At 41.6% G+C, this 22,610-nt stretch overlaps 1 protein-coding gene across 7 annotated transcripts in view; it reads right to left on the reverse strand.

Moving 5' to 3' along the window:
* Orc2 (origin recognition complex, subunit 2) overlaps positions 1–22,610 on the reverse strand; it is a 36,452-nt gene that overhangs the window by 4,548 nt on the left and 9,294 nt on the right. For 5 of the 7 annotated variants that reach the window (XM_006244956.5, XM_039083303.2, XM_039083305.2 and 2 more), the window contains 11 exons: positions 20,947–21,036; positions 17,509–17,598; positions 16,893–16,921; positions 11,107–11,167; positions 9,201–9,394; positions 8,581–8,679; positions 5,914–6,023; positions 4,392–4,524; positions 2,527–2,623; positions 1,772–1,918; positions 606–777 (listed from right to left, as the gene is read on the reverse strand). In XM_006244956.5, the coding sequence (XP_006245018.1) occupies positions 606–777; positions 1,772–1,918; positions 2,527–2,623; positions 4,392–4,524; positions 5,914–6,023; positions 8,581–8,679; positions 9,201–9,394; positions 11,107–11,167; positions 16,893–16,921; positions 17,509–17,598; positions 20,947–21,036 (1,222 nt within the window). The remainder of the gene's footprint in view (positions 1–605; positions 778–1,771; positions 1,919–2,526; positions 2,624–4,391; positions 4,525–5,913; positions 6,024–8,580; positions 8,680–9,200; positions 9,395–11,106; positions 11,168–16,892; positions 16,922–17,508; positions 17,599–20,946; positions 21,037–22,610) is intronic. The other 2 variants (XM_017596360.3, XM_063266944.1) reach the window with 1 other exon arrangement.

Raw genomic sequence — 22,610 nt, forward strand, 5'->3', positions numbered from 1 at the left:
ACGCTCAGATCACACTGCTCTGCAGGTACATCTGTGGGAGCAACTGCCTTTGTTAATTGATGGAGGACGGCTAAGCCCACTGTGGGCGCCACCAACCTTAGGCAGGTGGAGCTGGGCTACGAGATGCCTAAGCACGAGCCTGAGCAAGCCAGCAAGCAGCAACCTCCATGATTCCTGCCTGGGGTTCCTGCTTGAGTTCTTTCCCTGACTTCTCTCAATGGTGGACTGTGGCCTGGAAGTATAAGCCAAATAAATCCTTTTCTTCCCCAAGTGGTATTTATCACAGCAACAGGATAAAACTAAAGCAGTACCACTGATAAATTCAGCAGTTTATCCTCAACTCATTTGTTTTGTATTTTGAAGAGCTAGGCTTGAATTGAGGACCTTATGCATTCGAAGCAAGTGCTCTACCACTGGTCTCCACTCCCAGTCCTTAAATATACATACTACTTATTTTCGTGGTGGTTCTGGGAACTGAATTCAGAGCATTTAGTATGCTAGTAAAGCACCTGACCACTGAGCTACATCTGCACCCTAAGTGTGTATATGTATATAGGTATATATTTCTTTATATATACTATTTTACTTATAGTTTTCATTCTTACCTTGCATTGGGTGTAAGGCTTCGTAAGACATGAATCAGAGAACTCAGTGGTAGAGATCCAGACTGTTTAACCAAAAGGGAGTTCTCATAGGAGGTTTCTTCGGTGTAAGGACTGTATGTAGTGGTTTCATACCACAGCCAATTGTACAGACTCTGCTTTGCATGATCCCACACTACAGACATGATCAGAGCAAAGAAATACAAATTATTGTCATGCAGTCACGTTACATTAGATGTCACTACAGCAAAGCATGAAGAAACATTAAAGGGAAGGTGCCCGAAGGCTGGAAATGTAGCTCAGGGGCAAAGAACATGTTTCAAGTAAACAAAGTTCTGGGTTTACACCTTACATGCATTAAAAGAAAAAAAAAAAAACATCAAACATTTCATTTTGTCACTTCCTTACATAAACCTGTAACTCACAATCTGCTTCCTCTGTCAATCAGTATCTTAATCTTTTTTTGGTTTTGCAACAAGGTCTCATTATGTAGCCCAGGTTAACTTCATATCCACGGTCCTTTTGCCTCAGCCTTACAAGTACCAGGGTTACAAGCATGAGCTACCTTGGGTAACATCTGAAGCTTTAATTGTGCCTTAAATACAGCACCATCAGTAATTCTTTTAAGTGGCACGCATGAGTTCAAGGCTGGCCTGGTCTACACACTTTATATGAAGTAAAGCTTAGTAAAGTAAAGAGGCTAAAGAGATGGCTCGGGTGAGTGCTTCTCCTCGCAGAGGACCCATGCTCACTTCCCAGCACATGTGAGAGCTCACAACCACCTATAATCTTAGTTCCTAGGGATCTGATACCCACGGGCCTCTGGTGTACATAAACTCATACAAGCAAAATACATATAAATAAAATAAACAAATGAATCTTTAAAACTCAATAATTTAAGCTCCTGTTTTATCATTATTACAACATCTTTAAATATATAAAATGATCATTGGGACGGCAGGAATAGTAGTATGGAGCCAGAATCACAGGCCAACACTTCCTCATGTGACGCAAAGGCAAACAGGATGCCCTCTTATTTCCAATACTTATTTTTTAAATTAAATTGAGACCACCTTTTTGGCAAACTGAAAGTTTTCTGAAAAACAGTAGGAAACCCTGTAAGACTTAAGGAAGGAAGTCTCTCAAAGAGGACAGACAGAGAAACTTACTGAGAGGAGCATTGAGGTGGTCGATAGATGCTATGAGATACACATTACGTAAGGATGACAACTGTCCAAGAATTTGCTGGCTATTGTCTCCTCTTAACATCTGGCTATCCAAATTGTGGATAAGAAGAAAGAGTTCTAAAGAAGAATCTAGAAGAAAAAGGAATTCAGTTATTATTTTCGGTGAGGCTTGTGACATCTTTAGCACATAAGTATTATAGGTCATGTCATAGTAAGGTGCTAACCAAGTACGTTGTAAATGAGCAACAAGGGCTGGAGAGATGGCTCAGCGGTTAGGAACACTGACTGCTCTTCCAGAGGTCCTGAGTTCAATTCCCAGCACCCACATGGTGGCTCACAACCATCTGTAATGGGATCTGATGAATTCTTTTGGTGTGTCTGAAGACAGCTACAGTGTACTCACAGTGCCCCCATGCATATATACATATACATATTAAACAACATAAAAATATCACACAAAGATGTGCCACAAAGATATGCAAATCTGTTACAGACAATTCACACCACTGAGGAAAACAAAAAGTAAGACTATTTTGAAGTAAAAAGGCCATACAGAGTTAGGACAATTAGGTGTGACTCCTTTAAACTAGGTGAAATTCATACAACATATTACTGTAATAGGGAAGACAGATTATCTTTAAAACCCCTAAGTTGGTAGTGACTAGAGAATCCATATTAAAATAACCTTTCTCTTTCTGTCTAACACTTAAACACAGAGAGGCAGAGCTTTGTGTTACCTTCTTTAAATCTGTTCATTATCCAGTCTCGCTGATCCAGAACACTTTGGAAAGTACCCATGTGACTGAGGACATCTTCAGTTATAGAGTTCAGGATCTACATCACACAAGTGCAGAAGTACTATAAAACACAACTGGCAAATTCATCTTTCTTCATAAATTAAAAATGATTTTGAGGTTCTTACAAAATTTAAAAAGCACTTAAATTCTACTGGTGGGCTGGAGAGATAGCTCAGTGGTTAACAGCACTGACTGTTCTTCCAGAGGTCCTGAGTTCAATTCCCAGCACCCACATGTGGCTCACAACCATCTGTAATGGGATCTGATGCCCTCTTCTGGCTTGCAGGTGCATATGCAGATTGAACACTTATGTACATAAAATAAATAAATCTTTAAAAAAAGACAATTAAAAAAATTTCCACTGGGTGTTTAAGTATATCTAATCCATTTTTGGTTAGAGTTTTTAAATACTTCAGGGTAAAAGGAAAATTGTTCAAAACAACCAAAGAAAAAATGGTGTGTGGGTGGGCGGTGGTGGTGGTGACTACGGTGGTGGGGGACCAACTATGAATGTGTCAAAAGAAACAAAGAGAGCACTAGGGATACTAGAAAGGGAATATTACATTGGATAACATCCAATATCCAAAACCTTGATATAATTCTAAGATGATAATCATTTGAAGTAAAAATGGTTTATGATAATGTACTATAAAACTATATACTATTATTATACTTTTATTATTTAGGATACAGAGCTATAATAAAATCAGATTCTATAAGCCTGTTCTTAGCTGTTCCACTAATAACTTGGTGTAGTAAATGAAGGCAGTATTTCCCTAAGGTTTCAGATGAGTCAATTTCTTTTTGAGTATGTTGGCTAGTTTTATGTCCACCTGACATAGCGAAAAAGAGAAGGGACCCATAATTAACAAAATGCCTCCTTAAGACCCAGTTATAGTCAAGCCTGTAAGGCATTTTCTTAATTACTGATTGATGGGAAGGCTCAGCCCACTGTGGGTGGAGCCACCCCTGGGGTGCTGGTCCTGGGTTCTATAAGAAAGCAGGCTGTGCAAGCCATGAGGAGCAAGTCAGTAAGCAGCACCCTCCATGGCCTCGGCATCAGCTCCTGCATTCTTGCCCTGACTTAATGAGGGACTATGACACAGAAGTGTAAGCCAAATAAACTCTTTCCTCCCCATTTGCTTCCAACTTGAGTTTTAGTTATGGTGTTTAATTACTCCTTAAAAGTTTTGTTTTGTTTTTTCATTTTAATATGTATGAGTGTTTTGCCTGCATGTATGTATGGGCAACATGTTCATGCAGTGCCCTAGAAGGCCAGAAGGGAGGATCAGATCTTTTGGGACTGGACTGGACTGCCATGTGGCTGCCATGTGGGTTCTAGAAGTAGAACCTGGAGCTTGTGCAAGAACAGCAGGCGCTCCTGACCACTCAGACCCTCCCAGCGTATTCATTTATCCTGAGACAGACCGGGTCTCACACCCGCATGGAGCTCAGCAGTAGGGTAGGCTGGCTGCCCGGTGAGCCCGAAGATCAGCCCCTCTCCCATTTCCCTAGCCCTGGGGTTACAAGCACAGTTCTTTAAAAAAGGAAAGAGTTTGGGAGACTAAGCTGAGATCTTTACAGAACGAGCCACTTCCCCTGCCCCATGTCAGTTCATAGTGAGAAATTCAAGGATGAACATTAAAGACCATTTGCTCTGAATACAAACACATGATCTAACTGATATAAAGCCTAAAGCAAAATCCCTTATATTTAGTGTTCAAAAGCAGAAATTGCACCCTCACTACTGCGGGGCCATGATGTGGCAGGGGACATCATGTTACTCCTTTTAATAGTAAACTTACTGATTTTACACTGATGCCAGGAAAGAAGCCGTTGATGACAACATGAATGGAATCTTGAAGCATGGTAGTTCGAAACTTTTCTAGTAAATCTCTCTTAGACCCCAAACCATAAAGCACAATGTTGAACCCAAGGCTGTAAGGAAGACAACGACCGTAAAATTAAACCTTAAGACTCCTGTCTGCCAGCTTTTTTACCAGCCAGTTTCTTTGAAGTTCATAAGGATTGCAGAAAAGAAAGCATCAAAGGATAACGGGTAAAAACAAAGGCCAGATATGTGGCACACACCCCTAATCCCAGCACTCGGCAGGCAGACACAACACAGGACTGCTGTAATCTTGGAGCCAGCACAGTTTACGAAGCAAATCCAGGCTAGCCAGGGCTACCTGGTGAGACTCTGCCTCCTGAGTGTACAAATAAATGAATAAAATTAAAAGTGCAGGCCGGACGGGCTACACGGCTACACCTACATGGTTAAGCCGCTGTGTTCACCCTTCCTATCTCAGAGCTCACAGTCCCAACTGTCTGTCAGCTTTCTCTGCAGGCCTGAAGATAAGACAAACCCTGGCCCATCCTGCAGCATTTAAAACAGGCTACAGAAGAGATGAGATGGACAGACTAACGTGCAACAGTGAGTCACAGTACACTGTTAATTGTACTCCATTACCATAATGCACACCTGAGCGTAACAGTGTTGGCTGGAAGGTTTTACCACAGGAAGTAGCGCATCCTTCTAGAAAGACTACGGTATTTCTAGGGAAGAGGAACAAAACCACCTGAGTTCCTTCCTGCCTTTGTCCCCCGAAATCATCATTTTATATCTACAACCATACTATAACATGATGAGATAAACTCTCCCCTGCCCTGGCTGCTTTTGGTCACAGTGTTTGATCACAGCAACAGAAAAGCAAACCACCACCACCACAGTGTGAGTGGGACTGGGAGTGTGGAGTGGTGTGCAGTGGAGTGGAGTGGGTAGGGCACTGGGCACACATGCCTGACCTTAGGTGTTATCCTTGGAACGAACCTCCACCTACAACCTCCCACAGGCACTGCAGCACACACATGTTCACACTCATACATACACTAATAGATGAAAAAAATAAATGACAAAAGGAGACCTAAGCCCTCAAATATGCTGTACAAATGCTCTACCACTGAGCTATACCCCAACCTGAAATCAAATACAGTAACTATGTTTTTTGTTTGGTTAAGGTTGTCTTTTTGTTTTTTGGGTTTTTTTTGAGACCTCAAATTCAGAGATCCATCTGCCTCTGCCTCCCGAGGACTGGAATTAAAGGCATGTGCCACCACCATCCTGGCACTGGTTTTGGGTTTTGAGACAGGGTCTCTCTATGTAGTGCAGGCTGTCCTGGAACTCACTATCAAGACCAGGCTGGCCTTGAACTCACAGAGGTCACCTGCTTCTGCTCCCCAAGAGCTGGGATTTGCCATCACAGCGGGCAAATCATGCTCTAACACAGACACACTTACTGCTCCCTGTGCAGGGTCCCAATAATTTACCGTAACTGTAGTATCCACTTATCAAACAATCTCTCATGCTGTTGATTCAACTGTCCAATTTCAGTAGAAAAGGAAGGCACAAATTTGCTCAGTAAGTTACGCAGAGTTTTCTTTAAAGAAAAGAGAGACAGAAGTTCTTAGTGAAAATAATGACTTAAATCAGGTACGAACATTGAATGTTAATGACTTAAATCAGGTACCAATTGAATGTTAAAAAAAAAGTCATAGATGGCTTAAATACTTGTTTAATTACAAGCTATCTTTAAAAAATAGTAATACGTCTCCAAGCCTAGGAGTCTGGGGCTGCAGCTCACTGCTGGAGTGCTTTCTAGCAAGTGTGAGCTCTGAGCTAAAGTCTGCATAATAGTATCAACATTATAAACAACAACATTCAAAGAAAACCAAGTCTGTAGATTTGAAAAACTTTAAAAAGAGTGATTCAATATTAATTTTCAGAAAACATTAAGGTTCCTTTATAATTTACCGTCAATAATAAACCTGTATTTGCTCCCTTTCAAAAGCCACCTTTCACAAGTGCTGTGTCTTTGGCGTTGTGTTGTGGTGCTGTGGGATGGGTATACAATACAAGGATCTACAACTACCACTGGGAGCTAGTTAAGTCCTCCCCCTCTTAGGCTGCTGTCCCGGTTATTAGTCACAGTGATACAAACTGCACTGTAAGGTAAAAATCTGTAAAGACAGTAGTAATAGAAAACACTCCCAAATTTCAGTCTGGGGAATCAACTATAATCTGAAGATCCCAGAGAAAGCCATTCGCATCTTTACTCTAGTGCTGCCTTGTTGTGGTTTAACAAACACATTGTTTCACTTGTACGCACCAGCACACATGGGCCACATACACATGTATGGATATCACAGAGCAGCTTGAGAACTGAAGGTGGCGGCAGACTTCGTGCTCAGTGTCCTTACCTGCTGGGCCACCTTGCTGACTCACACACTTTCAACACTGAGGGTTACAATCAAAATCCGGATATCAGCTCCTACAGCTTTACTCACAGTTAGGAGAAATAAGACTCATCTTAAGCGCTCATGTCTTTGGACGTCAGAGCAGAGCACAGAAGGCACCACCATCATCCTCAGTCACTTATACTAGGCTGAGGATGTTTACCCGAGCATGAGCTTGGCGCTGTTGTTTTCATCTACACACTTGTACCTGAGTCGTCAATTTTCAGGCGAACCATACTGCACTGTCCATACCCTCTGATTTGCTGCCCTTCCCTTCTGAGTGGATTATAGCTTCCTGACTCCTGACTTATGTTCAGCCACGTCATCTGGTCCGCCACTAGAACAAGGCACAAGATTGCCAGTGTTTACCCAAGGCTGTAGAGGCTATCTGCTTTCCTCCTTAAGTCTCTACCATCATCATACGAATATGCCTCAGCCACCTGACTGGTCCAACAAGTCATGCAGACACGGGCATAGTCTAGACCTGCTAACCTCCCACTAACCCACAGCAGCAGAAGCAAACGGTCATGCTACGTCTGTAACCCCTCCTTCCCTATCATCATCAGGCTCTGAGGGCTCATTTTGCCCTTGGATACACTTAGGTTTCTCTCATGTGGCTTATAAAAGATAAACAGTAGACTATTAGTGCCAGTGCTTTCTTGGAAAACCTTTTCTTCTTTCCTTCCTTCCTTCCTTCCTTCCTTCCTTATTTATTTATTTATTTATTTATTTATATCAGGTGTGTGTGTCCATGTGTGTGTTCATGTGTTTGTTAACAGTGGGATATGTTTCCCAAGTATGTGGAATCCAGAAGTTGGGCATCTTCCTCAAACACTCTCAATCTTTTTTATTTTAATGGGTTTTTTTATGTATATGTATATATGTTTATGCACCCAATGTGTTCATGGCGCCCAGAGGTGGTTGTGAGACAGCTGAGTAGGTGCTGGAAACTGAGGCACGCCTTGTACAGTAAGCAGGTTTACTGTTGAGCTGTCATGTCAGCTAATAACACTCTCTTCTTGCCTTCAAATTATAAACCCAACTGGCCTTTTAGAATTTTGTTTTTTCTTTAATTGTAGAGGGAGGTATATGCAAGTAAGTCGCCCATGGAAGCTAGGAGAGGGTACTGGGTCTTGAACTTTGAAAGACATCACCACTCAGCAGTTGTGTCCTATGTTAGAGGTGTCTGTCAGTCAAAATTCCAACAGAGACAGACATAGTAGACTTTTTGTCAAATGAGGTCATGGGAAAATCCAGCACGGTCACCCTTGCTACTTTACTTCGCCATACAACTTTTCCAAAAAAGCAAGGGAGATATCCTCGACAGCTTTTGCAAAGCCAGTAAGTGAGCAGTTGGGCTGCAGGTTTTGCTATGTAAAGGTCAATATAGGATTACAGCGAGGAACAGAGCAGCAGTTCATGGTTATCAGAACGTTATGACCTTGATAGTTATTCTAAATCCTTAATCTAAATCTAAATCTAAAAAGAAATGAAAGAAAAAGGATAATTATGTCAAACAGAATTCTAATCAGTGTATTATCTATAATTCACGCAGCAATCATTTAATGATGATAGCATATTAGCATGTGTTCTACTTTATCAGGGAAATAATTCCGCTCCTGCTCACTTCTCTCCAAATGTGCTACTGCTGTATTTTCAGGTTACAATAAACAGAATGCTGGCCACACCCTCGCAGCACACCTGGTCCACTCTCGCTCTCCTCAGCTTCTGCAGCGTTCTATCAGACGTTAAGACTTTTGAACTACTGTGGGCTTCAAAATATTCTTCTACCAAGTCACCCTGAAATGAACAAAGAAAAGTGAGGTCTAAGTAATTTCAGATATTTGTACTACATAAAATCTATGTATTAATATTAGTTAACATTGGGCTCAAGAAATTCTCCTGCCTTAGCTTCCCAGACAGCTGGAAAATACATGTGTGTGTCAACATGCCTAACTTAAATACCTTAATGACAGTATTTTAAAAGAAATAGTATACTTTTCAAGGACCAAAGATGATTTAATTCTACCAATAAATGTTAATAACTCTCATAAAGTTATTAACAGAGGCAGGAGGATCTCTGTGAGTTCAAGGCCAGCCTGGTCTACAGAGTGAGTGCCAGGACAGCCAGGGCCACATAATGAGACCCTCTACACAGCACAGCATTGACCATGAATATGCACCCAAAAGGAAAGGACAGTTCAAGGGCAGAAACACGGGTGTGTGGGAATCACGTGTAAAGCAAGAGACTGAGTCAGGCAGCCGTCCACAAGGGGACTGCACACAACTCTCCTTTAAGGCCAAGGCTCCGCTGCACTCACTGCTTTGTCTCTCTTCCTTTTCTTGGGCAGTATCTCTTTGGAAACAGGAGCTGGAAGTAGTCTATTCTGACCTTGACTCTTTTTCGAGCACCTGACCACATTAGTGTCTTCTTCATCGTCTTTTGCAACCTCTTCATCATCTTCTGAGCTGGAAGCAGAATATTCACTTTCACTGTCACAATGAGACCTTGATGCTGTAGCAGGATAAAAGCAGTTGGGAAAATTTGACAGGCTGTAAGCAAAGTTATATGGGGAAATCCAGAATGTGGGCTCTAAGGTAAGAGGATTTAATTACGACTGTCGCTGCTTCCTTATGATTTCACAGCTAACTATGTGCATTTTCTAAGGCATTGGCAGACCTGACTGACATACTGGGAAATTATATTGGCATGGATTATGTGTGTCTTAATGCTCCTGTGTGGATGTGTGGGCTGGCATGTGTCATATAGTTGCCCTCCTATGCACGTACAGATCCAGGTTCTCGGCTGATTTAGGTGTTTTCATCACTTCCCACGGTACATCCTGGGGCAGGGTTTCCTGCTGAGCCTGGAACTTGTCCACCAAGCATACTGGTATGACAGATAGGTCACACATCCACCCATTTTTTTTTTTTTATGGGCCCTGGGAATTAAAATTCTTATTCAAATGCATGTAAAGGAAGTGCTTTGTCTGGCGGGCGCTCTCCCCTGAACTGTATCTACTAAAACAACTGACAAGAACATCAGTAATAAAATATCAATTATACTTAATATTCTCTGCCCTTTTCTTTGCTAATGGAACTCCCTTCTTTGGACAGTGTGGTAATGTGTCACACTATATAGTAAAAAACTGTGATAATCATCTCTTCCTTCTGCCAAATTCTTGCTTTCATTCCCACCCTTGAAACCATGTTGGTCATGTCACACTCTGGTCACCAAGACTTGTGAATTACTGAAAGCTTCTGGGTTTTCTTCCCATGGGACAGGAAATCACCTGCCTATGCAACAGAGACCATTCTGATTATGAAGACTCAATCCTTACGATGAAAAATGCTGGTGGCGATGTAAAGCTTGAAAGAAGCACGGCCCTGAGTGACACTGCTGAGCTGCTGTGTCAGCCATGACACCTGTGCCTGTGCATCGCCTGTCTGCGTCGGTGCAGAAAGGCCTACGGCACACAGGGCTGCATCCCATAGCTGACTCACAAAGAATGCCTTGACAGGACGACCTCACCCCCACAACCCTCCCAGAGACAGGAGCCCACTTTATACGTCCCAAATAAAGCCAGCACTGGCTTATGTTCAACAAAATAAATACTGGGCTACGCTGAACTCCCGGAATGTGGGTGAAATAGCGTTAACCAAGTCAGTGTGTGTCACTTTGAGTAACAGGAGGATTCCCTATTGCGCAGAATTGGCACATCAACACATATGCACATAAAAAGGGGGAAAAGCGACATGCTGCTTTGTAGGGACAGATGCAGCCCTACAGTCTGGGAACATGAGCATCCCTTCTCTAACGAGAAGCAGCCGGAGGGACAGTGGGAACTGCTATATCAACGGCCGCACTAACACTGACTAAGCTTTGGCTGACGTCCCTTACCTCAGTTAGTCCTCAATGCAGTTCTAAGAGGGTCCAACATTACACTAATCCCCAAATGAAGCTGAAGACAGAAGCACCAGTAAGTGACCCTCACAGGACGACAGGCCAAACAATTGATGTACAGAACCTGCGTGCTTTATCACCAAGTCCGACCTGGTTGTTATTTCAGGCATGCCTGTAATCTCAACATTTTGGAAGTAGAGGTGGGATGATGAGGAGCTTAAGGCCAGCCAAGTCTATACAGTGAATTCGAAGCTAGCCTGGGCTACATGAGATCTTGTTTCAAAAAAAAAGTAAACAACAAAACTTCACATAAAAATACATACCTATTAATCTTTTTCTTACATTATGAGGTTGTATTGACGGAAATTCATTTTTGTTATTGTTCTGTTTAAGAATTTAAAAAGCATAGTAAGTAAAATGAATAACCAATAATATAGTAACAATCCCAGAAGTAAACAAACAAGCATGTGTTCTCAGGCTGGACAGGCTACCATTGTCAGGAAGCCACAGGGGACTGGAGACTGCAGAGGCTGGTTCTGGAGGGTCTCAATACCTCCTCTCTGCCCAAGGACACTAGGCCTGCCTTCGCTGTCTAACGTGCTCCCCTAGCACCTTCGGATTCCTTGTCCCATCCTTTGTCTGCACTTGCTTCTGCTGTTACCTTATGGGGACCCTAGCTTTGCACTCACTTTCCACTGCTGAGGTAAAACAGGCAAATAAATAAACGAATCAGTTCTCATATGATCTCTTTTTATGGTGGTCTGAATGGCCCATAGGTTCATATATTTGAATGCTTAGTCACCAGTGAGTGGAACTCTCTGACAGGACTAGGAGGTGTGGACTTTTTGGAGGAAGTGGGCTTTGAGGTTTCAAAAGCTCATGCCAAGCCCAGTCCCCCTCTCTCCTCTCTGCTTGCAGATCAGGATGTAGCGCTCAGCTACTTCTTTAGTTTCACTCCTGCCTGCTGCCATGCTCCATGCTATGATAATGGACTAAGCCTCTGAAACAGTAAGGACGCCCCGAGTAAAACGCTTTCTTTATAAGAGTTGTGCCTTGGCCACGGCGTCTGTCCACAGTAATAGAACAGTGACTAAGACACTTTTCTTTTCTTTTTAAACATGTATGTATGTATGTATGTATGTATGTATACATCATATAGCTTTCTGCCTGCATGTATGCCTGCAGGCCAGAAGAGGGCACCAGACCTGATTACAGATGGTTGTGAGCCACCATGTGGTTGCTGGGAATTGAACTCAGGACCTCTGGAAGAGCAGACAGTGCTCTTAACCTCTGAGCCATCTCTCCAGTCCCCTAAGACACTTTTCAAGTTCTCTTAAGTGGTTTAATATTTTCTTTTCTGTGTTCTGCATTCTCTAGATTACAGGGACTTGCATTCAAGTTACATGTGGTAAATTACAAAGCTCCCCTGATTACAGGCAGCCCTCTTAAATAGGAATTCGCCCTGAGTGCTGTCACTGCTTGCCTATCACAGAGTTAGAGATGTAGCACTGATCAACTTGGTGGTTTGAGTGAGTTGTTCCCCACCATCTTGTGCATTTGACTATGTGATCCCAGCTGGTGGCACCATTTAGGTAGATTCAGGAGGCGTGTCCTTGCTGGAGGACGAGTGCCACTCTGGGAAGGTCTGAGAGTTTAAAGACTCAAATTCTCTGCTTTCTGCTTGTGGTTCAAAATGTGAGCCCTCTGCTTCTGCTCCAGCAGCCATGCCTGCTGCCTGCTGCCTTGGCTCTATCATCATGGACTCTAACCTTCAGGACCTACCAGCCACATTAACTCTTCAGTAACTGCATTAACTCTTCTGTAACTGCCTTGCTTATGCTGTTCACAGGCCCTACACAGTGAGTTCCAGGACAGCCAGCACAAACCATGTCTCAAAAAACACATAAGGGAAAACCCAAAAGACTTAGAACAATCTACGTTTTTGTCCTATAGATTTTTGACTATCTTTTTTTTTTTTTTTTTTTTTTTTGGTCCTATAAATGGGTAACTGTCCATCATGTTTGACACACAGAACTTGCAAAGAATAGTCTGATGCTTTTCTAGACTTGAGCCTGGCCTAAGAGTAATAATCCAGAAGATTAAAAAGTGACCTAACCTTTTATCTAACTCAAAGAGCAAAGCTCTTTTCCTCTTTACCTGACTTTTCTCTTTGCCAAGAGCTGCCAAGATTTTCAAGTTGCCTGGCTTTTCCTTTCCTTAAAAAATTATTGGGAAAAAAAAATTATTGGGGGCTGGAAAGATGGCTCAGTGGTTAAGATCACAAACTGCTCTCCCAGAGGTCCTGAGTTCAAATCCCAGCAACCACATGGTGGCTCACAACCATCTGTAATGGGATCTGATGCCCTCTTCTGGTGTGTCTGAAGACAACAACAGTGTACTTATATATAATAAATAAAAAAACTTTTAAAAAATTATCACATTTATTTATTTAGAGTGTGTGTATGTGAACACATTTGTACATATGGGGATCAAAGAGCACCTTGCAAGATCAATTCTCTTGTACCATGTGGGTCCCAGGGATTGAACTCAGATCATCAGACTTGGCAGCAAGTGCCTTTACCCACTGAACCATCTCACCAGCCCTTGCTGTTTTTTCTAGAAAAGGATTTTTTTTTTTAGTGTGTATGGGTGTTTTGTTGGGTAAATGCCTGTGTATGATGTAGATGCCTGCTGGTCTGTAAATGAAGGTACAAATGGTTGAGCTGATGTGTGGGTGCTAGCAATTGAAACCAGATCCTCTGGAAGAGCACCCAGAGCTCTTGAATATTGAACATATTCAACTCTCTTGTTGTTTTTCTTATAAACGCTAATAAAACTGCTCTTGCACTCCCCTCTGAGTACATTCATAAGTACTTTGAAAAAGCATTAAGTACTTTCAAAGTACATGAGTACTTTGAAAAAACATTAAGGGCTGGAGAGATGGCTCAGCAGTTAAGAGCACTGACAACTTATTCATATAAATAAAATAAATAAATCTTTATTAAAAAAAAAGAAAAGAAAAAGCATTAAATTTCTTAACTGCTAAGCCAACTTTCTAGCCCCTTAAATTCTCTTATTAATAAGATTAAGAACCAAAAAGGAGACTCCAACTTCCATAATAACGTGTGAATGGCACCCAACACAGGACACCTTTAAGATTCTAATAATACCAGGCACTCCTTCTCCTCCACATCTTTTCAAACCATTCATTTTATCTGTATGTTTGCCTGGGTGTATGCATATGCACCACATGTGTGCAGGAGTCTGAAGAAGACAGAAAAAGGCATCTAACAGATAACATGGAACTGGAGTTACAAGGTAATTTTGATCCACCTCTTGGGTGCTGGGAATCGAATTTGCATCTTCAGTAAAAGCAGTTAAGTGATTTCAACTGTTTCATTGTCTTAAGTGCAGATACATTCTAATAAAGTTATTTTAAGACTGAGAACTGAGAGCCAGGTATGATGGTGCACCTCTAATCCCAGCACTCAGGAGGCAGAGGCAGATGAATCTCGGAGTTCAAGGCCAGGTGAGGTTTTGGTCTACAGAGTTAGTTACAGGACGTATCTGCAAAAGTCAAGTTTTCTAGTTTACTGAGATAAGCAAAGCATCCTTTCATGAAGACAAAAGATTCCCATAAGACAAACGGGTTGCGGGGTTGGGGATTTAGCTCAGTGGTAGAGCGTTTGCCTAGCAAGCACAAGGCCCTGGATTCGGTCCCCAGCTCCGAAAAAAAGAAAAGAAAAGAGAAAAAAAAAAAAAAAAGACAAACGGGTTGCTAACCCCTGCCTACCTCTAATCCCTTAACAGAAACCTAATAAAAATGTGATCAGAGCAATTATATCAGAGAGAGAGAGAGAGAACATGAACACACCACAGGAATATGCAAGATCCCCAGGTAATATAAAACAGCCATTCTCAGAGACACTCACATGATCTACACCTCAGAGTGATGTTCAAGTACGCTCCTCAGAGCACTATCTATTGTACCTAGTAAGAAGCAGTGCTCTCTAATGTCTGCAGTTTGTAATCGTCGATATCAACCACTACCTTCTCCTCCACATGGAGCTCCATAACCTCTTCCCCCATAGCCCCCTCTTCCACCGAAATCTCACCTGCCCTGAAAAGTTCCTCTACCACTCCTTTCCCATGCTCTCCCACCACAGAACTCAAGTCATCAATCAGCTTTGCACAAGGTACCTTTACCTACTGAGCCATCTTGTTGAGGCTTTATCTTTTACTTTCTATTGCAATGTGTGGAGAGCTTTTGGTGCTGCTTCTAAGAAATTGGCAAGATGGCTCAGTGGTTAAGAGCACTGACTGCTCTTCCAGAGGTCCTGAGTTCAAATTCCAGCAACCACATGGTGGCTCACAACCATCTGTAATGGGATCCGATGCCCTCTTCTGGTGTGCATGAAGACAGCTATTATATTTATATATAATAAGTAAATCTTTAAAAACATAAAAAAAAAAAAAAAAAGAAATTGGCAAGGATATTGTCCCACTGGCTAGGGCAAGGAAGTAAGCTCAAGACAGTACAGCTGAGGAATGCGCTCTTTGTATCTAGATCATCTTGATAGGTCCCTAGACACAGTGACCATGGGACTTTTGTTTATGCCTTGTTCGTTCTTTGACTAATGTGTTTATGCTTTAGAACCGACCCTATTCTTTGCTTGTACCCAGAAAAGCAGACTGGGAGAAATTAAACCCACTTTAGCATTTCCTGAAGTCCTACTATAAAGTTGTCTAATTGTCTTTTTTTTCTTTAATCCTCACTCCCTCCCTCGACACTCTTGAATGACTGAGTGGGCTTGGTCAGTAATACTAAATGCGGACCTCCCAAGACCTGGAGTCTGCACACAACCCCTGTGACCCTGCCCCAAATTATTTCTGATTGGTAAATAAAGATGCCAACAGCCAATAGCTAGGCAAAAGAAACATAGGTAGGGTTGGGGTTTCCCAGGCTTGGGGTGGGAGGAGAAGCAGAAGAATGTGCAGGAAGAAGGAAAGGCCAGCATAGGATAAGGGTCGATACCATGGTCCTAGGGCTGCCCAATTGGAGTTTAAGAGATGGACCATAGTGAATAGTAAGTAATAACTCGGGGTTATCGATAGGAAAGTAGACTCTAACAGCATGGAGGCTAGGCAGCTGTCCAGCTCTTGTGCTGCTTAAAGCATATTGTAAATATAAAGAAAGGCTGTGGGTGTGCTTTTCATCTGGAAACTCAATAACGGGGTAGAAGGCCTGGGCCAGGACTCATTAATAATTAATAATTTCTACTGCACCATCGCACTGCCCCAGTTTTTTCTTTTATAATGATTTAATACAACAACACCGAGGAGACATGTCAATGGCTGACCTGTCTAATCATTTGCTTAAACAGGGCTTCCAGGACACAACCTTGGTATTGGATATCTCTATTCACTCCTTACAGAAAGGGTCCCTTTACCTAAGCCAGGTATGCCTAATTCTTAAGTCATTACCAGTAGATACATACTCCACTGACATTTCAAATGGTGGATTCTTCTAGCACTACTGAGACTTACCCACGCCTCAGCATCACCTGACAAGACATAGTGACGAATCAAAATCACTGAGCCACAGAGGAGACTGAAACTGTGGATTACTTTCAGCTGCCCTGGAAAGAACCTAACTAAACCAATACAGACTTCAAATATAAAAAATATAACATTGGGGTTGGGGATTTAGCTCAGTGGTAGAGCGCTTGCCTAGCAAGCGCAAGGCCCTGGGTTTGGTCCCCAGCTCCAAAAAAAAGAAAAAAGAAAAAAAAATAACATTATAAAATATAAAATAGGTTTAATGAACAAAATACTCCAAGAAGTGAACATTAAAATACAATACTGAACTCATCAAATTCCTAGGCCAGGTCTTCTAAGTTAAAAATACCCAGGATAGTTGTGGAAGAGCAGGAAGAACAGACACCGTTACATAAGGGGAAACCTGGGTTCATCTTCCAGTTTTATTCCGAGTGAGGTACTCTGTAAGTCATCGGACCCTTCTGAACCTCAGATTACAGGTATATAACCAGCAAATGCCCATAAACCCTAACACTGAAATGAAGACTTGCTTGTTTTATCAATTACTTACCTCCAGCGGAGCTTTCTCTGAAGAATGCCCTAAATGGAATAATGGTCACATTTACTATAGGGATTTCATCTTAGGTCATGACATAGTTTTTGTTGACAGCAAAGCTGCACTTTTTACACATATGCCACCATATTGTACTAGTTCCCATTTAACTACAGGCTAAATGATCACTAAGAATTTTATGGCTACTCCTAGTGACAGCATTTTGCAGAATTCTTGCATTTCTGTAGCATTTTAACAGGGAAACAAAAACCCAAGCCTTTTTCATTTGGATCAGAAAGTACACTCTTTCTCTTATTTGGAATGGATAATTCAAAAACAGATGCTCTGAAATTTGCATCAAGCCATTCAACTTCCAAACCCTGCATGAGAAATTGGCTAACTCAGACAAACGACTGCAGGACTTGATGACTGTTTTAGGTGTCCTCATCAATTCTCATAATACAGGATGGCATAGATGACTTTTTTTTTGATATATATATACATATATATGCATATATATATGCATGTATGTATGTATGTATGTGGGATTTTAATAGAAAAGAAGAAAACATGAAAATTCACTTAGATTTAAAACAACAGAAGGCAGCACATGCAGATCACCTGATGGTCTTACCTTTGCTTTTTCGAGCAATGTTTTTCGTGATTTTAGGATCGTTTGAGGCAAGTGGATCAATTTTTCCTGATGTTTTTGCCAGTTCTAAAGCTGTAATCAGGAAAAAAGAAAAAGTACCTTTGTTGCTCACAGACAATGGGAAGTAGCTTTCACTTACATGAATTCCTTAAAACAAAACCCTGTATTACTTTATCAGAAAGATGTATTAAGCTGTCCATATTAAGAATACTAAAGCCATTGTCTTTATATGCCACACTGTGTATGTGAAGTTAGAGAAGTTTTCTCTTTCCAAAATGAGGGTCTTGAAGATGAAATTCAGTTTGTCATGTTTTATGGCAAATGCTGTTACCTGCTGAGCCATCTAACTCCTTCCTAGCATCTAAATCTCCCAACTATACACAAATTTCTCAAACAGCACAACAGGAATGCTTACTGGAATCCATGCCAGGAGCCATACACCTTCTCCTCATCTTCCCCTTTGACATGTTTATTGTCTTCTCTCTGATTTCTTTTCTTTCTTTGTTTGAGACAGGGTTTCTCTGTGTAGCCCCAGCTGTCTTGGAACTCACTCTGCAGACTAGGCTGGCCTCGAACTCAGAGATCTGCCTGCCTCTGCCTCCTGAGTGCTGGGATCATAGGCTTGTGCCATGCCCGGCCTGCCTTCCTTTTCGTATCACATATATTACAGTCACAACCTCCTTAGGTGATGCGAGGGTAACAAGCTGGGATCTAAACACCAAGCAAAAACTGTATGTAGTTAAAGTTATGTTTTAAAATTCTTTTTTTTTTTCTTTTCTTTTTTTCGGAGCTGGGGACTGAACCCAGGGCCTTGCGCTTACTAGGCAAGTGCTCTACCACTGAGCTAAATCCCCAACCCCTACGTTTTAAAATTCTTAAACTTTCTATGAAGTGTGGGTTCCTGTGTTAAACTGTACATATGAATGATGCATAAAACATAATATGGTGTTGAACAAATGGCTGCTTCTTTGGTTAAGAACCAGATGAAATGTTTGGCTTTTAGGTGATAATTTAAATGTCTAATCTTTGTTTTAATGACACTTGCACTCTCACACTATGACAAGCACACAGAGACTGTATGAGGGAACAGATTTACATCCATAGATGTATGACTCATACAGTGGTACATATTAATCAAATTATCTCACTTCTTTTATCCTTTTTATGATCTGTCTTCGTTATTTCTAACTATGTAATTATGTATGTGCTGTGGCTGGGGCACCAGACACTCCACAGTTGGAGTTACGGGTGTTTGTGAGCTGCCCGATCAGGGTGCTAGGGACCAGCCCTGGGTCCTCTGCAAAGGCAGTCCATACTTTTAGCTGCTGAACCATTTCACCAGCCTACTTCTTTTATTCTTTAAATGGAGAAAGTATAGCTGTATTTAAGTTGCAGCCATCTTACTGGCTTCTATGCTCTATCTGTCACCATCTTTATCTTCTGATTGAAATTTAGCTGAGTTACTCCATGGCACTTCTCTTTCTTAATCTCCTGCTCTATACGTCACTCCCGGTGGTGGTGGTGGTGGTAGTGGTGGTGGTGGTGGTGGTGGTAGCTGTTGTTATTGTTATAGTTTATTTGCTTTTTATGGTCTTGCTTTTTAAGACTTCCTTTGCGTTTGGTCAGAGAGGCTTCTTTTTGTAGTAGACTGTGGTTCTTCAGGGATTTGTAAGGGCTAAGTACTAGGAATAAGTGTATATTCAGTGTATAAGTGTATATTCAGTGTATAAGTGTATATCCAGTGTATAAGTGTATATTCAGTGTATAAGTGTATATTCAGTGTATAAGTGTATATCCAGTGTATAAGTGTATATTCAATGTATAAGTGTATATCCAATGTATAAGCGTATATTCAATGTATAAGTGTATATTCAGTGTATAAGTGTATATTTAATGCTCAGCCATTGAAGTGTCTCCCCCTCCAAGGTCAGGCACCATCTCGGAAAGAAAGCGAGAGCTGGAAGGAAGGGTGGAGAGCAGCTACCATCACACTGACAGGATGCTGCACAAGCATCAGGGGCTGGGATGACCACACATACCCAGCACAGAGCTGAGCCCATCAATACATGTCATGTAGGAGTCAGGGGCTCACACGGTCCTGATGCTTCCTGAGGGTGTATAGGTGTTAAAGAGTTGTTAGTGTGGAGAGCTCACAAGGCCCAATATGTCCCCAAGAATCTGCAGGTAACCACTGGGGAAGGAAGAGACTTTGTTCAGCGCTGTAGCCACTGGTAAGCTGCTCAGTCTTCTAAATAATCCCTTACCCATGTAAATAACCTTAATTATACTTACTCCTTAGAGGGAGGGAGGGAGGGAGGGAGGACTAAAGTATTAGGGAAACTAATTGGGAAAACGGGGGGAATCATCAGAGTTGAGAAGGGACAAAAAAGGGTAAGGTGGTGAAACACAACATACATGTATGCAATGGCATAATGAGGCCCACTGTCATGTATAGTCATTATGATAGTAGAAAAACTCAAAAACAATGTTTTCCTCAAAATCATTCTGCTGCTTGGACCCCACTAACACCGTCTTCTCGGATGCCTGCAGCTCTGTGATTGCCCCACCTTCTTCACAGCCCTCATCCTTTGCAGTGTTCTAGGTGTGCCCGTGGCTCAGACCATGGTCCTCTCTAGAAGACCTAACATTTAGATTACAAGGCTCTGATTTGCTGGATGGAGGGTGGGGGAAGAAAACCTGTCTACCAGTTAAGTCACCGGAGTCCTTTTGGTTCCATATGGACATAAAAATGGATGTTTTAAGGTAGGCCCCACTGTTCTGCTCAGGTGAGCCTTCAAGACTACTGTCTTCCTGCCTCAGCTTCCTGAGTAGCTGGAATTACAGGTACATCTACCACTTCCAATTTCTATCCAATATTAAGTGCTAAGGAGACAGTGAGTGGGAAGTAAAGTGATTTCTATCGATTTTCAAGGACTGGTATCACCACCTTCCATGATTCAACGCCAGAGAACGCCTTTCTACTTTGAGCAACCACTGTTGTTTCCAAGTAATACGATGGAGGTTGGATAGAAATATAATGTATAAGCTTTGAAATCTAAATCTGGTTCTGCAATGCGTCTGTAATTTTAATACACACCATAGGCTCCTCTACATAGACAGGCAAACAGACATATATTACACAATGCATTGACCCTGGCATATAGTACTTGGACTTTCTTTTTAAGTGACAGCAGCTCAGGATGTCTTTGAACTTGTGATACTCCTGTCTCCATGTCTAGAGTGTCAGAATTCTAGGTGTATGGCATCATACCAGTGAACGGCATTATTCTTTACGGAAATATCTCACTGTCTAAATTCTAAGAACCACTGATTTCATCATTCTCTTAAGAATATAGTAAGATGATGATCAGGAGACTGGTGTTAGTCTACAATGACTACATAAGGCAGACAGTAACATACCCAATTTAGTCATCTCTTCAGGGTGTTTTCTGTGTTGAAAAGAATAAACTTTATTCCTACCATCTACAGCAGAGCCATTTCCCAAGGATTCTGAAAAAGAAGATGTAACATGAACTGAGGAAAAGGTTAAGAAAAAATATAACGCTTTAAATAGCTACAATCTAAAATGTATACCTTACTCCCTTTCATTAAAGCTTACCATCAGATAATTATATACACAATATCTTCACATACACGAGGAAAATTCACTGATCTTGTTTATTTGAATGTTAACACATTAAACACTTATAGATTTTTCTCTAGACTGGAGAGATTAATATGAGAACTAAATCACTGAGGTAAAACTATGAGCTGTAAAAGGAGCAACAGTGGGAGCTGGGGATTTAGCTCAGTGGTAGAGCGCTTGCCTAGGAAGCACAAGGCCCTGGGTTCGGTCCCCAGCTCCGGAAAAAAAAGAACAAAAAAAAAAAAAAAAAAAAAAAAAAAGGAGCAACAGTGGACAGAAAGGCTATCTTCACTAGTTCTGTTACCCTAGCAAGACAAAATCTGACTTGGAGAAATGGGTCAGTAGTTAAAAATGCTTCCTCGGGGTTGGGGATTTAGCTCAGTGGTAGAGCGCTTGCCTAGCAAGTGCAAGGTCCTGGGTTCGGTCCCCAGCTCCAAAAAAAAAAAAAAAAAAAGAAAAGAAAAAAAATGCTTCCTCCTTGTCTAGAGAATCTGAGTTGTACTCCCAACACCTGCATCTGGTAGCCCACAACCCAATGCTCTCTGTAGGCCACAGACACATCTGCACATCCATAAATAGAATAGGAGAAAAGAAAAAACCTCTGAAGTGAGAAACTTTGTAAGTAGAAAGTGCTCTTTTTTCCTGGACATGAAGCCACCATGAGCTCCTGATAAAAGCTTCCTTGGTTGTGCCATAGATAAAAAAATCAAGAAGCTTGAAAGCCACCTAGGGGACAGACTTTATTATAACCTGCTTTTGCAAGAACTATCTTAATTCATTCTAATGGTAAGTACAGCACTGCTTAATCTATTAAGAGCCACTATAATGCTGTGTCTAAGTCTCAAGGTGCATGCCTCAGGTGACTTTACTCCTATCAGACCTTGTTAGTCCCCAACATTACCATCCTGGCTACCACACTTCTAAAGCATAAACCCTGAGGACATACCACAGCACATGTTCTTAGTGAACATACTTTTTTTCCTTACTCTTCCTAAAAATTCTGTGTTAGAAGCAGATGTGGTGGTGTATGCCTGCAATTCTAGCACTTAGGAAAAGGAGATAGATGATCAGTAGTTCAAAACCAGCCTAGGCTACATGATACCAAGACTCAAAATGGCAATCAGGAAAAGAAAAGATCCTTTGTTAAATGTCCCTCTATGTTTTAAAACTTAGGCCAGCAAGATGGCTCAGTGGCAAAGGCACCTGCCACCACAAAGTCTGACAACCTGACTCTGATCATTGGGAAAAACATGTTGAAAAAGAGAATCATCTCCCCCAAGTTGCTCTCTGACTTCCCCATCTGAACACACAAATCAAACAAATTAAATATAACTTTTAAACTGTTGTTTGTTTGTTTTTTTAAACCAAAAAATCCAAACTCAAAACACTAGTGTGTTTTCTTTTATGACAAAAGAGAACTGGAGGAAAAGTTCTACAG

The sequence above is a fragment of the Rattus norvegicus genome, chromosome 9, assembly GCF_036323735.1.
Source record: "Rattus norvegicus strain BN/NHsdMcwi chromosome 9, GRCr8, whole genome shotgun sequence".
NCBI lineage: Eukaryota > Metazoa > Chordata > Mammalia > Rodentia > Muridae > Rattus > Rattus norvegicus.